Source organism: Prionailurus viverrinus, chromosome E1, assembly GCF_022837055.1.
Source record: "Prionailurus viverrinus isolate Anna chromosome E1, UM_Priviv_1.0, whole genome shotgun sequence".
In the NCBI taxonomy this organism is placed as follows: Eukaryota; Metazoa; Chordata; class Mammalia; order Carnivora; family Felidae; genus Prionailurus; species Prionailurus viverrinus.
In genome coordinates this window covers 45618862-45634505 of record NC_062574.1, presented here as the reverse complement: position 1 = coordinate 45634505, position 15644 = coordinate 45618862, and the positions used below count along the sequence as shown (strand labels likewise).

Sequence of the window (15644 nt, the reverse complement as noted above, 5' to 3'; positions counted from 1 at the left end):
GGAGTGGGGGGAGGGGCAGAGAGAGAGGGAGACACAGAATCCGAAGCAGGCTCCAGGCTCCAAGCTGTCAGCACAGAGCCCGATACGGGGCTTGAACTCATGAACCATGAGATCATGACCTGAGCCCACGTTGGACGCCCAACCAATTGAGTCACCCAAGTGCCTGCCAAGAGACCAGTTTTGACTAGAAAGGAATATGAGCTTATTCAGGAGGCCAGCAAGTTGGATTCTTGTCCAAAGTCCAACTCTGAGCTCTCTGCCTGGCCCCAGAGATTTTTAAAGGGTTTTAATCAGCTAAGGGAGTACAGCGGTCTGTGACATTTCTTGATTACGTGCAGACTCGATGATGCCAGCTACAGAGTTATTCGGTGCTCAGAGGTTGTACAAGAAGTTCTAGATCTTTGATGCCTGGGCTGTGGGAGGGGGACTGTGCAAGAGAGCCTGGTGATGTGCACAAGTGCTCTGTTCTTTCTGCAAAGGAGGTCAGGGTCTCCAGATGCACAGAGGGAGGTCAGTAAAGTCATCGGTGTGCCCTTAAAAAAGAAAAACATTTTGCTAAAAGATTGCTGCACTAATCAGAAAGTCAAGGCGGCTTCATCAGACTGGCTGGCCTCTGTGGCCTGAAAAAGTTCTGATCCTTCGCTCCCCAAGGCCAATGGTCTGCAAATCTCAAAAGAAAGTAAATTAGCTGTGTTACAGATGAAGGACCTTAGGTCAGCAGGCAAGGAGTGTGTTACCTTGAAGTGGGTTAACCCTTAAGACCGGCTGTTACAATCCTGGCTGGAAGCAGAGAGGAACCCTGTGGGCTGAGGGGCTGCACGTGAAGAGGCGAGGGGCGGCTCGTTTTCATCAGAAACTTCCAGAAGTTTGGGAGAGCTGGAGAGCGGGACCAGAGGGGATCTTTCCACTTCCCGGAGGCAGGGGTCTTCCTGAGCCCCCGTGCCCAGCCCGGTCCCTGCAGGCTGCGGGTGCTGCAGACGCCTGCAGATGTAAGTCCTGGCTGCCCCCTGACTGCCACCCAGCGCTCCCGGGGTTCCAGCCACCCCCGTGTGCCCGCGGGGGGGGATGCACTGAGGCAGGAAGGGATGAGTGGCCCAGCATCCATCTCCCCCACATTCTGTAGTCAGAGTCAGGGGGCCTCTTCTGTCTATTGTGACAGCCTCCACTCTGCAGTCCTCCGGGTGGCGGGGGGCACCCACCGTAACCAAGTCCTCCACTATTGGAACATCCACATGACCGTCTCACGCCTTCCAAGGACCCTGGGGGGGGGGGGGGGACGATGCTCACCTGGCCTGGGCCTCGAGGTCACCTCTCCTGCTCCTGCTCCTGTTCCGGAGGACCCTCAGTCCTCACTCAAATCTCCCCCTGCGGCTGCTGCCTCCCTTCAAAGGGCGAGCCCTCCCCCGGCCTGAGCACACGGCTCCCTTCCTTCCCCAGAGTGCCATTAGCAGAAGCCAGTTGGGCGCGACACTCTTACCGAGGATGTGGGAGGGGAATTACAGCACAGGACAGAAACCGCTTAAAATAGAGCAGAAATCACTGTTCCTGAATTTGCCCTGACAGCCCTCGCCACGGGGTGTATCTTCCTGGCATCATCCTCCCGGGGCCAGTCGTCCTCAGGATCCTCTGCTTCCTGTGCGGGGGTAACTCTTGCCTCTGCGTGTGTGTGTGTGTGTGTGTGTGTGTGTCTCCCTGTCTCTCCCTGTGTCCCTGTCTCTGTTTCTCTCCCCACCTCCCCACCCCACCATCTCATTCTCTTTCTCTCTCTCTCTCTCTCTCTCTCTTCCTCTCTTTCTCTCTCCCCTCCCTACTTGCCCGTGAATTCCAGATCCTTCAGGCTGTTGCCAGAGGGAAAACGCGACATGCCCAGTGAGTACATCATACAGAACAGTTGAGCTGTGTTCCTGGTACCTCTCATACCTGAGCCCCTTCCATAACCAAAAGCCAAAAGGCCCACTGAAGAGTTTTCCTGAGCAGTCCCGCCCCCTGCCCCTCGGTCTCCCCCGATACCGGACTGGCCAGTCGGTAGTCAGCACCTGCTTTCTCTGTAAGGGTGCCGCAGACCACATTCTCGGTCCCCTCCGTCAACCGTCTCTCTGTGTGTAAGGGGCGGACTGTAGATAGTCACAACTGCCTTCTTCAAAGCACACCCCAGAAATGAGAGACCCCAAACTATTGGGTAAGCGTCCAGGTGAGGCTCAGCCTCTCTCTATCCTAGACTGTCCCTATGTACTAGGTACTGGCTCGCTGTGTGACCTGGGGCAGGTTACTTCATTACTCTGGGCTCGGTTTTCTCATCCATTAACCGAGCTTCCTATTAGCACGAGCGTCCCACGGCATCACGAGCATTAGCTGCGTTGATATATGTTAAATACGTGACACTTTTTATCCTGTCGCTAATTGTGTTAATTATAAAATGGTACATCGCTCTTATCTATTTCCTGGTACATGTACTTTTCCCTTTAAATCATTCTGCACAGGGTTTTGCTTTCTTTCCTGAGGAATCTGTGCAAAAGCAAACCCACGATGTCGGGCCCACGGGTAGCCCGCTGCAGTGGCCAGCGCTTGGAGCCTCAGCTGTCTCCCGCTGCAGGCAGGGGTGGGGGCGTGTGCCTGCACACACACTCTACACACACGGGCACGCACACCTGGACCCGCTGCCTCTCCCGTCGCCCAGAAGCCCCTGGGAAGAGGGAAGGACGCCTGGGTCCCCAGGGCTCAGCCGCACTCCACTATCCCCACAGCCTGTCCCCTCGGCCATCTGTGGTGACTCCTGCGGTCCCCGCTGACCGCCCTGTGGATGCAGAGGCCTAGCGGGCAAGTCACGGAGAGCCCACACCTTTCGCGGGGGAGCCCAGGGATGGGGCACAGCCGGGGGGTCTGTTTGCCCCAAACCTCAGTGCTGCTGTTCCCTCCCCTTCCAGCCTCGCCACACACGGTGTCTTTGGAGAAGAAAGCCCTAGGGCCAAGGGATCAGTGACCAGGAATCTAGAAGACGCGGTTTGGTGGCAGAGAGCGTGCGTGTCTGCAACCTGACATCCGGGTGTCCTGAGCGCATCTGAATGAGGCAGCCCCAGGCACCTGGCTGGCTCAGTCAGTAGAGCATGTGACTCTTGATGTCGGGGTCGTGAGTTCAAGCCCCAAGTCCGGCGAAGAGCTTACTGAATGAGGCAGCCCGGAGTGCCCGTGGCCTCAGCGTGACAGGGAGAGTGGCCTGTACCCGAGCAGGGTGGATTTGCCCCCGGTGACCTCGGATGGGAGTGGCTGGACGTGGGTTCACCCTGGGAGTGTTGCCCACGTGCGTGAGTGTGTGGCCGTGGGCGTGAGCGGGTATGCACGCAACAGTGCATGAGTATGCATCCATGTGGGAGTGTGTGCACCTGTGTGTGCATTGAGTGCACGTGTGGGTATGCATGTGTACCCGTGTAGGCACTGTGTGCCTTGCGTGAGCGTGCACAGGCGTGCATGGGAGCGTGCAGGGTGCATATGTGCCTAGATGCAAACGGGTGTGTGCGTGAGTGTTCCTGTGCCGGGTGTGCACGCACACGTGTGTGTGAGTTTGTGCGGAGGCTGCGTGAGTGTGCTTGTGTGCACACAACTTTGTACGTGTATACGTGAGCGTGCATGCATGTGGGTGTGCCCATGTGTGCCTGGGTGAGTGTGCGCTGTGCGTGTGCTTGCACACGTGTGCGTATGTACACACACCCCCTTCGTCCCTGTGAGCATCGCCGCGTGCCTCTCAAGGCGTCAGATTTATTAACGAGGACAATAGAAGGAGAGCGTGCCTATTATTTCTCGTGTCCGCATCAGCTGCTGACAGCTTCGTGGAATTGAAATATCTTATTTAATGCGAGCAAGAATCATTTTAAATATCAACTGTGACACTCAAGGACTCGAACCAGAAAGGGCATCGTGTGTTTCCCTGGGTGCCGGAGAAGATGCCACATTTGTTAGGTGGTTATTTTCTCCCTGCCCGTCTCGTGTCTCTGAAAATCCATCTATCTGTCCCGGCTCCTCCCCGCATGCCCGTGTGCCCTCCACCCCGAGCTCATCTCTTCCTGTGGGAGGACTGGACTGAGCCGGCGGGTCCCGCGGGCCAAGTCAGGACACTCGGAGGGCCAAGAAGAACCATGTGGCTTCGTACTGCATCGTCCTTTCTTTCCACCCCAGCCCTGCCCCAAGGCCCTCTCTCCCCCACCTGCTCCCTTTGACCATCCGACTGGGACAAAGCAAAGCTTCCTCGCCACTTGCCGCTCGGCCACTGTCAGGAAGCCTGAGGAAGCTCTGAGTGCGGTTACTACGGAAAGATCTCGTCACATGCACAAAGCAAGGAGCTAAACAGCCTCCTGGAGGCCGAGTCTCCTGCTGGAAAGGGGAAGGATCGTGGGTTGGCATTTGCTTATAATTGCATGACGACGTTCCGGACAGGTGCCCGAGAAATTAGTGGCTATGGTTGTGCATGTGCGGAGCTGGGAGCCATGGGCGGCTGGGGAACACAGAGGAGAGAGACATTTCCGGTGTGCCTTTTCTTTTATTCGTTGAATTCTGAATCCTGGGCACGTATGTCCTATAATAAATCAATAAATAAGTGGTCCTTCGAGGGCCTCGAGGTGGCTGATTCCAGGTCTTCTCCGGCCCCTGGAGCCACGCACCTGCCACTCTTTGTCATGATGGGAGGGAGAATGAAGTTTGGCAGGTCAGCCAAGAAGGGATGCCACTTACCTACTCCCTGCTGTTCATCCCCAGAGGAACGAGGCTCAGGTCCCCGAACCCAGAGGACACAAACAGAGGTGACCGGGAGGCTGGGAGGTCAGGCTGGTGGCAAGAACCTCACTGGGGTCAGGAGGCTGAGAGGAACGGCGTTTGGAAGGGGAGCTGTCATTCTCTCACTGTCCTCGGTGTCCCGAGGAGGCAGAAAAGGAGGTCACATCCTGTACTGGCAGCCGAGGGACTGAGGTGTAGCCCCTCTACCAGTAAAGAGGATTAGGTGACCAAGGGGGCATGACAGATCCTTCATGGGCAGCTGGGGACAGTTGGGGTTCACACGTCCATGGGCGAAGCCAAAGAATTTGCCGGACAAGGGAATCTGTGCTCTCCTGATGCTTGGTGGGGAGCCCCCTGGTGGGGGGTTTCTGCAACACCCTCCTTGTCTCCCTCCCGGAACCTCTCCACCTCACCCCGTACCTTCCACTCCCCACCAGTGACTCATACACCTGCTCCCTCATTTGACCAGCATTAGTACAGCACCTGCCATATGCCTGGCAATTATGTCCGGGGCCTCTTATAAGGAGCCCGTCAAAGTCGGCCATCATTGTCCCCATTTTACAGATGGGAAAACTGAGGCTCGCAAGGTTCCAGAACTTGCTCAGCACACGTTCTTAAGAAGGAGCAGAGAGGTGGGGCTCTTGGGCGGCTCGGTCGGTTAAGCGTCTCTTTTTTTTTTTTTCCAATTTTTTAATGTTTATTTATTTTTGAGAGACAGAAAGCGCAAGCAGGGTAGGGGCAGAGAGAGAGAGAGGGAGACACAGAATCCAAAGCAGGCTCCAGGCCGTCAGCCGTCGGTACGGAGCCTGACGCGGGGCTCAAACCCACGAGAGCGGTGAGATCGTGACCTGAGCCGAAGTCGCACGCTTAACACCTGGGTGCCCCGCGTCTGACTCTTGATTTTGACTCAGGTCATGATCTCACCAGTTGGTGAGTTTGAGCCCCTGAGTTGGGCTGTGCCCTCACGGTGCAGAACCTGCTTGGGATTCTCTCTGTGTCCCTCCCCTGCTCTCCTTCTCTCAAAATAAATAAACTTAAAAAAGAAAGAGCAGAGGGGCAAGTCAGACCTACATTTCCCTGAGTCAGAAGCTCTGGTGCTTTCTTCAACGCCATGCTTCCCTTGAGAGGAGATCAGATGTGGGCCGTCCTAGACAGGGCATTCCGCCCATCCCCCTGTTCCTGGACAGGGCTGGGCTCATCCACTTCCTGCCAGGCCAGCGGCAGCAGGTGGGTGGGATAGACGGAGCTGTGGGCGTCGTGTCTCCCGAGGGCCCAGGAGGGAGCATTTCGGGGGCAGCGGGCACTGCCACTGTCATTGTCAAGGCTACGTACCATCCAGCACGCTGGATTCGCGTGCTGAGGTGCTGGCCAGCCTCGTCCACCCTCCTGGGAGCCTGGAAGGCAGGGGGGCCGGGAGCTGGAACTGGGGTGGAGTGGAGCGGGTTTCCCTGATAGGAAAGGCAGTGGGCGGAACTGTTACTTTAAATAATGTTGCCAACCAGCCAGAAATAGGTCCCCCGGGCGGGAGGAGAAGGAAGCTGCAGGATGGAGAGGAGGCACAATGCGCCCCACTCCGCAGGGGCCAGGGAGCGTGGCCTCAACTACAGAGGGACCAAGAGGGAGGTCGAGGGCCAGTGCTCCTCTTCTGGCCTCGGGGGAGGGGCAGGCCTGTGGCCAGTTGACCTTCCCTGGGCCCTGGGGGCTCCCGGCGGACGCAAATGGACACAGAGCCTTCTGCAGAAATCCACTTCCATTAAAGTTTAAATTTCACTACGCATCACTGACATCAGCAAACAAACCCACATCCAGTGAGTCCCTGGTGTCTTTTTTATAATGTATCCTTAAATTATATGCTCAAAGTGCGTTTTTACATTTTATTTTTAAGATAAAAGCAATATATGCGTACGATAAAGAAAATTCCGGTGGCGTCGAAAGACATAAAATGGGGAAGTAGAAGTTTCCCTCTCTCCCCCTCCCCAGCACTGCTCTCAAAAGGGAGAGAACACATATCCGTCTCCAAAGCTTATGTCCACGTACCATGTGTATGCACATATATACAGTGTATGTACTCGTGATCCCATGTATCCAAATATATGCAAATTTCATTTACCCACATGGTATTGTACCATTTACACTGTTCTTTTTTGGGTTTTTTTTGGTCCACAAACTAAAATTATTTTTATTGGGTCAATGTGCCTGATCCTAAACATTAAACTGAGGGTTTGGTAGCCTGTGCCCGTGAACAACAGCTTACCAAGAGTGGCAACCATCCAATACTACCCTTGTCCCTAGCACTCAGCCGTGACACTGATTGACTTCTTCCTTCCTCGTGTTGTGAGTTCCATAAACATCTCCCCCTCTGCAGGTTCGACGTCCTTTCCACGCTCTGTGCGAGTCGGACACCATTCTGTCTCTTGCTTATGATCTCTGTTCTTGCTTATTCCCCGGCTGCAGCATCGTTAACTCGTTAACTGATCCATTCATTGTTGATGGACGTTTAGGGTGCTTCTGATTGCGTGGTTATCTCTGCCATTATAAGCAATGCCACTGTGAACATCCTCATACCTGTTTTTTGCCACATTTTTGCAGTAGATCTAAAGGGCCAGCTCTCGGTGCTTTGCCTGTTCTCATCTTGATGGATTTTGCCCTAAAGGCTGGGCCACTCTACACTTGCACCGGCCAATCTGAGGGTACACCTCCCCGCCCCCCACTCTTGACAGCCTTGCACGTGATCAAGCATGAGAGTCTCTGGCCGTCTGCTATGTGAATGTTGTCTTGTTTTGATTGGACTTTCATTGTGACAGAGGTTGAGCATCTTTTTGTTAGCTTCCTGGCCATTTCTGTTCATTTTCCTCTCCCTGGAGCCTTTTAAATAATATCTGATTCCATTTTCAAAGATAGAGAGCTTTTCCAGCCAATCTCGCCTTCCATCTTTCTTCTCAGGTCACCCCATCGTTTTCGAGACCCAAACGGTTTGCCCAAAGCTGCCTCCCCTCCCCGCAGCAGAGGCGAGCAAGAGTGTGATGGGCTTGAGGACGGGGTGGAAGAAGAACGGGGAATTTGCCAGAGCCTGGGCGCCTGATATCTCCCCATCACCTCTCCGTGCACAGTAGCGAGGGACAGATAAGAACGGCAGCCGGTGGCAGAGATAAGAGGCTTGGACAGCCAGAAGGTTCTGAATCATGCTGCAGAGCCACAGCCAGAGCCAGAGCGAGCTCGGCACCTACCCGTCCGTGAGTCTGGGGCTCGTGCAGTCCCCGGATGGAAGGGGGGGCCCCTTGGAATATGGTGCCCATGTTGAACTGGCTTACAGCTGAGCTTAGAGTCGGGCAGGCTCTGTGGGACCCTGGCCCTGCCTCTTAGCACCTGTGAGACTGCCTGTCAGTGATGAAACACTTCTGAACCTCAGTTTCCCCACCTGTAAAATGGGGGTGCCGGTAAAAGTACCCCCTCCGTAGGATTAAGTGAACGACACTCGAATGTAGACCCACAGCTCGGTGCCTCTGTCCACATACGACAAGGAGTGTGAAGCTAGCGGGCTTTGCGTAAGATTTAAGTTTAAAATTTGTTAAAATTGCTTTTATGCTGAGATTACATTTCTTCTCGATGACCTCAAAATGTCCCTTTCAGAGAAAATGCTGACCAGTTCTATTTATTTTTCTCCCCCAACCTGGCACTTTTTAATATTATCTTTTTTTTTTTTCTTGCTTGCTTTTTTTGGGTTTCTGGTTGGTTGATTGTTTGTCTGTTTGCTTTTTGGTTGGTTGGTTTTAATGATCTTACTTGGCAAAGTAAAAACTTGACAGTTTTATATCAAGCCCCATTTTTTTAAGTGTTACTGGTCCGTGCCAGCATTGGCATATCCCGAGGACAAGGGACAATGAGCTTGTCCACCGAGTCTGGGTAAACCTTAGGACACGCAAGGATGGAGATGTTCTAGGCACAAGCCCCTTGATCCTCTGAGGTTCCCACTGGGCCATTCGTTGCCCAGGGACAGGAAAGGTCATCACAGAGGGGGTGTCAGGAGAACTAGCCCCACCTACCCCAGAGAGCACCACCTGCCCATGTCTTGCCTGCCAGAAGTTCCTGTCCCGACCTGGCCTTGCATCCGCCCCGCCTCTCAGCCAGATCGGCACGTACCTGTTCTCCAGCCACCTCTCCCCCAACACCAGACCCTGCTGCTCTTTGAACCAGTCATGTGCTCCCAGAGCGGCTCCTCAGGTTCATGCATCCTGGCCTCAGGGCCCACTCATACAGAAATCCAGTCTGTCCTGCTCAGAAGGCTCTGCCTTTTCCCTCCACAAAGCTGCAGTGGGGCTAACTTTAAGAATGGAACGACGCAAAGCATCTGGGGAAGCGTGTAAACTTCCCTGCCTCTGTCACCCCCATCCATGTCCACTAAGATTTAGGTACAGTCCTGGGCCTGGCCAAAAGAGAACGCCCCCACCTATCTCAGTCACGCGAGTCACAGGCAAGGGAGGACGGCAACCTCCCGCATCCCTGACGTCTCCCGGTGGGAGGCCTGGTCACAGCCAGGGTCAAGGGCTTAGGCGTAGCACCTCCTGTCCTTGGGAAAATGCAGACTCCTTCCTAGGCACCTGAGCAAAAGTCTGGTTGCCTTTGGGAGGGACTTTGCTGTTGACGAGGCCCTTTCTGACTCCAAGACCTGGCCAGAGGATCCAGAACTTCCCCTGGTACTCTTCATTCAGGAAGAGGCTGACCTGGCGACTTCGCCCTCGATCCCATCTGACGGGCACATCCCTGCACCTGCCTGACTCGCTCATTGGCTGTCTCATCTCCCCCCAGGTACATGATCACCAGCCTGGACCGCACCCACGCGGGCTTCTACCGCTGCATCGTGCGTAACCGGATGGGCGCCCTGCTGCAGCGGCAAACCGAGGTCCAGGTGGCCTGTAAGTACAGCCGGCGACTTGGGGCAGGGTGGGGCGCGAAGCGGGAAAGGGCCCGCAGGGTCCTCACCCGCCACCACGCTCTGGGCAGAGCCAGATCCCGGCCGCAGCCTCCCACGCTCACTGGGTCCTCGTGGTGGCCCTTCCTGCGTATCCGTGAGCCCTCGCTCTACGGTTGACGGAGCTGGCGGGAGCTGGCGAGTCCACACCGCTAAGCGACACACGTCTGCCGGCTCTGAGTTCAACTCCGTTTACGTGGGACCAGCTGCTGCTTTTTTAAAACGGGCCCTACCACCTGGTTCCTGGGCCTCCTCTGGGCTTGGCTGGGCCTCACACGGGGGGGTCTTCATGATGGACCCCCTCTCCGGCTACTTACAGTCTTTTTGGCAGACTTCCTGGCGCCCCCCCCCCCACCATGACCTTAACCTTTCCCTCCTCCAATTCGCTCAGCCCTGGAGCAGTCACAGCAAGCGGGTCCCATGATCCTCAGGGAGATGCCTCATGGTGGCACCATGACTCTAAGAGGGAGAGGGCAGATGACAAGTCAGGGTTCTTGGAGGAGCCAGGTGAGCAGACGGCAAAGTGGTCGGTCCCTCCAAGTCCCCCCCCCCCCGCCCCCAGTCACTGGAAGGACTTTTTCAAATGGAAGAAGAGAAGGCAGCTTCAAAAGACCCCAAGGGCATCTCAGGGACCAGGGCCCCGGAAGCACCAACCAACACCCTCCCCCTGAGACTCAGTGTCACCTTCCCAGTCCTGCCCACCCATCCTAAAATAGCTGCTGTATGCCAGAAATGAGCCTCATTATGGGCTGTTTTCTTTCTGGGTTCTTCCAGGGGCAGAGGTCCAAGGTTGCACAGTGGGACATAGGAATATGGAAAGCTTTAGTCAGCCTTGAAATTTAAAAAAAAAAAAAAAAAAAAAAAAAAAAGGCCACCTTCTCATCCAGAGCCTACAGGGGCTCGCCTCTGAATTAGCACAGGAGAGAGCTGGCTACTTGAACAGAAGTAGGGGAGAGAAATCTAAAAGGAAAACCTCAAGCGAGGCAAAGAGTGTTGATAATAATTATGGAAAACAACCGTAATCAAAAGTGGAGGACGGATTGTCTCCATAAATCAGCGCTAAAGGCAACTCAGCTCACTCAGAGGAGTGGAAAAGCCCTGAATTAAAATGATGGATCAGGGCACTGTCAGCGGCTGGAAGGCTCCCGGGGAGCTTGATTTAGCCAGTGCTTGGATCCCGCAGGGCAGGGGCAGGGCCGTGAGCCAGCCTCTAGACAGATGCGCGTGCACGTGTGGGCCCGTGTGCCTACAAGTGCATGTGCCTGAGTGCGGGCTCATGCATGAGGGTGCACATGTGTGTGTCTGCACTGGTCTGCGTCTTTGCCCCCCGCCCCGCCGCCGCGTGTGGGCGAGAACGTGTGTGCAAGCGTGTGCACATGCATGTATCCATATGTGTGTGTGTGTGTGTGTGTGTGTGTGTGTGTGTGCATGGCATACACTGTTCCGGCCAGAGGCAGAGCAGTGAGCTGGCACCTGCACCCTCCAGTCAGCCCAGCCTCCGCCCCTCCACTGCCTCTCATGGGGGGATCCCTGTCTTCTCAAAGCCAAGTGTCACCCTGGGCTTCAGGAGCCCCCACAGTTGCCCCCCCAGGCTACGCAGAGCTGCTCCCTGGCTGTGCCTGGGTGGCTACAGATGGTCCCTGGCAGAGAGCAAGGGGTACCTGGAAGGGGCTGAAGCACCGGACGGAGTGGGGAGGCCGGGTCCACCCTCTTCCTGACCACCAGCTGCGGCTCCCGGGGCCAGCCCTGAGAGCCCGCCCCTCAAACTGCACCCAACCGCTCTGTTTCATAGCATCGTAAAGTAGAAACCACTGTCTGCAGCCCTCTGGGACCTAAAGCCAGGGCGGTCGGGCGAGCCCTGGGAGCTCCACGTGGCAGCTGAGAAAACCACCCCTCCTCACAAGTTAAGGAAGGCTTCACCCAACCGTGGTGGCCACGGCGGGACGGAGAAGAGAAACCCACGTCTCGTCCCCTCCCTTGCTGGACACGCTTGTCTCTTGGGGAGCTGGGGCCGGGGAGAGGGGGTCTCACTCTTGCTCTTTAGTTCTGGAAGTTGAAGAATCTGCTGTCCAACCTGTCCCCTCCTCAAGACACCTTCCAGGACCCGGGTGCGGGGGAAGGTGAGACCTGGCGAAACCATCCCCACCCACAACCTCGCTCTGTCCCGCCTGTCGCTGTGCTGGGCCGCGCCCCCTTTTCTCTCCGTCCTTATCCCACAGCCTGCAGGGTAGTGCCCCCACCCCCACTGCATGGATGAGAAAAGCAAGGCTGGCGGGGGCAGGGGGGGGCATGAGGGGACCGCCTGGGTCACACAGTGAGGAAGTACCAGAAAAGGACTTGAACCCGCAGCTGCCTGATTCTGAAACACTCCCCTCACCACACGGCCACCTGAGGTCGGGAGGAGAAAAATCAAAATGGGTTGGGGGGGGGGCGGGAAGAGCAGGGGGTGATCGCCTGCTAAGCTCAAGGTTCAAATGGAATCACATGGATGCCCCGGAGTGTCACGTCCCGTGTCCAGACAGCCCCGCAAATAGGTGCTGTGTCCACCCGGGATGGACGCCGTCTCACACGGGGTCGGGGGTCACACGCTCTTGGCTGTCAGCAGCGGCCAGCGTGAAATTGCTTGTAAATAAATCCCGGGTTCTTCTGTGCCTAAAACACGGCCATGCCGTGGGGACGGGGATCAGCAGGCGTGGCTTCCAGCCCCAGCCTCCGCCCTGAGTGGCTTAGGGCTCTGGGCACCTGGTGTAGGTGCACAGGGGGGCGCACAGGGGCAGATAGAGGAGGACGTGTGGCCTCCGTCCCCCTGGAAAGGTGAGCACGTGCCCCAAGACCCCTTAGAACAATCACAGACACAGGGTCAAGCTCATGTCCCGAAGGAGATGCTAAGGGAGGTACAGCGGGGCCTCCGGAAGGATCCCTCCTCCGGTGTGGCTGTGCATGCGTCTTTCCTCCGTGGGTTCCCAGGACAAGTCTGAGAGGCAGGGGGGCAGGAAGGCGTGTTACGAGCCCCATCTCGAGATGAGGCAACTGAGGCTCAGAGGAGGTAGGAGACAGCCCAGGGGCCCACAGCCGGCCTTTCTACCTCCCACCTTTCCTTGCCTCGCCTACCGCCACACTGTAGGGTAGAGCCACGAACCCCCAGTTCAAATCCAGGCTCACTTCTCCCTGGCTGTGTGACCTTGGGCAAGTTACCTCACTTCTCTGTGCCTTTGCTTCCTCTTCCCTGGGTGTGAAAATGGAAGCTAATATTAGTGCCTACCTTGTCCGGCTGTCACACAGCGCCCCGCCCACAGGGTCGAGAAGGCTTTCTCCTGTCCATACGGCCAACCAGGGAGGGTGTCCGGGAATAAGCATTTGCAGACTTTTCTCACTCTGGCCACCTCCACAGGCATACTCCTAGCCACCGCATCTGCTCCCCGAGCTGGGGCCAGGGCAAGGCAAGTGAGGTTTGGAGGCCGCACAATTCAAGGCGGTGCTCCCTCCCCGGTACTCACTGTGCACCTGCAGGATGCTGAGAGTGGTGCCTCCTTACATATTCCACCTGGCTCACCCAGTCCATCTAAGGATGGGTGGGGAATGGCTGCTTTTCCAGATGCCTCTGTCTCCCCTTGCGAAGGTTTCTGCCTCCCAGGGCGGAGGGCTTTGACCCGTCGGGTGATGCTGCCTTTGGAGGCTCCTTCCAGGGCTGGGCCCAGCGGGACCCCCCTCTGGCCCCCACCCACCCACCCCCTTCCCAAAGAGGGACTGTGAACCGGGTTCTAACGAGAAATGAATAAGGCAGCTGTGCTAACAACTAATGATAATGGCCAAGTCGTTACCAAAAGATTCTTTACGTGTTTTTAATTACAGCAATTAAGAGGAAGTCAATAAAACATCCACCCCCTCCCCAGCTCCCTTTCTGCCGGCACCCCCCCCCCACCACCACCCCCATTAGTCTCTTCTTTGTTTTTTTTTTTTTTAAGTTGCCATAAATTTCTGGCTTGCGGCAAGCTGGCTGAATGGCTGAGGGGGATAGGAGAGCCTTCCTGGGTCAAGAAGCCTTCCTGGCCGTCCACGTCCACGTCCTGAGGCCACCTCTGTGTTCTCCTCACCTGGGCCACATCCGTGGCTCCTCCCCCGGCCCTCGTCCCTGGTCGGACGGAAGCCGCAGCCCCAGCAACAAGCCCACCCCCAGGCCACAGGGCGAAGGGCCTTAGCCCGTCTGGAAGCCAGGCCTGCAGCCACCTGTGTAAGACGGGACGTGAGGGAATCAAGCCTGTCCTTGGGGTTGATCAAGCCCCAAATGACACCAGTGGGCCTGTTTTTCCTAATTCTTAACGTGAGTTTGAGCACGGAATATGGAATATTTAGGGGCCGTGCTACAGTTCGAGATAACTACAGCACCCGTCTTGCTGACCGTTTAATTCGCTCGTGCGACAATTATTGCTTTACGCCCAGTGCATGCTGAGCTCTATTCTAGGCAGTGAGGACGCAGGGGACAAAACTGGGACACATGTTCCTGCCCTCAGGAAAGTAGTAGGGTGCCATAAAAGTCAAAAGGTGAATATACGATAGAATAGAGGATGTAGAAAGCCCATGAAGAAAAATAAGGTGTTCTAGGGAAAAGTGAAGTCAAGGAAGAGTGATGGACGCTGAGGCAGGGGACTTGTTTGCTTTAGGGGCTGAGAGCGGCCATCTGGGGAGGTGGCATTGAGCAGAGTCTCAAAGGAAGCAAGGGGGGGAGTCACACAGAGGGTTAAGGTGTTTGCAGGCCAGGGAGCAGCAAGTGCAAAGGCCCTGGGGTAGGTTTGGGTGTCAGAGGCCAGGGTAGCTGAAGCAGAGTGAGGTAAGGAGAGGGTGGAAGGCGATGTAGCCGAGGAGGTGGGGCATCGGGGACAGATGGTGGCCTCCAAGAAGTGAGTGGCACTTGTGATGTTACTCGCGGTGCCACAGAAGCATGCGTGGCTGGGGGGAAGAGGTACGATGCGGCCTGATTGGAGGGAGGAGCATTGTTTTCATAATAAACAGACAAAACCACAATGAAATACCATCTCGTGTCCACCCGATCAGCCACACCAAGGTGGCCAGCGAGACCAAGAGTGGCCAGAAACTCCCATCCGGGCCAGCAGGGGTGGGAGGCGGGAAATTGGTGCAGATCCATGTAACGTTGTTCGTAGCCGGGCAGCAAAGCGCTGAAAACAGAGTCAGCCAGCAGTTGCACTGTGCTCCCTCCACACATGGACGTCCATGCGGCCGTGGCGATGACTCAACTGAGTGCTAGCGCATAGACAGAGCTCCAAAAAAAAAAAAAAAAAATGCACACACACACACACACACACACACACACACACATCACAGTAGACGACCTATAAAAATAATCCCAGGTATAAAGGGACTGAAACCAAACTACCCTAACCGAACGTTGTTCAGGGAATCATCTCCGTCTGGTGATGCTTGGGGGGAAGGCAATGCAGGGTTAACACAACATTCGGGGTGCAGTTACCTCTGGAGAGGGAGGGGGCGTGACTGGGGGGGGACACCGTGGGGGTGTGGCGAGGTTTGTTAGTGTTCTGTTCCCTAAGCGGGGTTGGGGGATATGTGAGTGTTTGTTCTGTTCTTCTTTAAAGTATCCATATAATTGGGGCGCCTGGGTGGCTGAGTCGGTTGAGCGTCCAACTTCGGCTCAGGTCACGATCTCGCGGTCCGTGAGTTCGAGCCCCGCATCGGGCTCTGTGCGGACAGGTCAGAGCCTGGAGCCTGCTTCGGATTCTGTGTGTGTGTCTCTCTCTCTCTCTGCCCCTCTCCCACTCACACGCTGTCTCTCTCTCAAAAATTAACATTAAAAATTTAAAAAAAAAAAGTATCCATATAATCATAATCGCTCTTCTGTACATGTGACATATTTTGTGATTTAAAAAAAAGTGTTTTA

The 15644-nt window shown here is 55.7% G+C and overlaps 1 protein-coding gene across 3 annotated transcripts in view; it reads left to right on the top strand.

Moving 5' to 3' along the window:
* The window catches only part of SDK2 (sidekick cell adhesion molecule 2), a 266484-nt gene that overhangs the window by 146710 nt on the left and 104130 nt on the right, over positions 1-15644 (top strand). For all 3 annotated transcript variants that reach the window (XM_047833518.1, XM_047833516.1, XM_047833519.1), the window contains exon 3: positions 9571-9677. In XM_047833518.1, coding sequence (XP_047689474.1) covers positions 9571-9677 — 107 coding nt within the window. The remainder of the gene's footprint in view (positions 1-9570; positions 9678-15644) is intronic.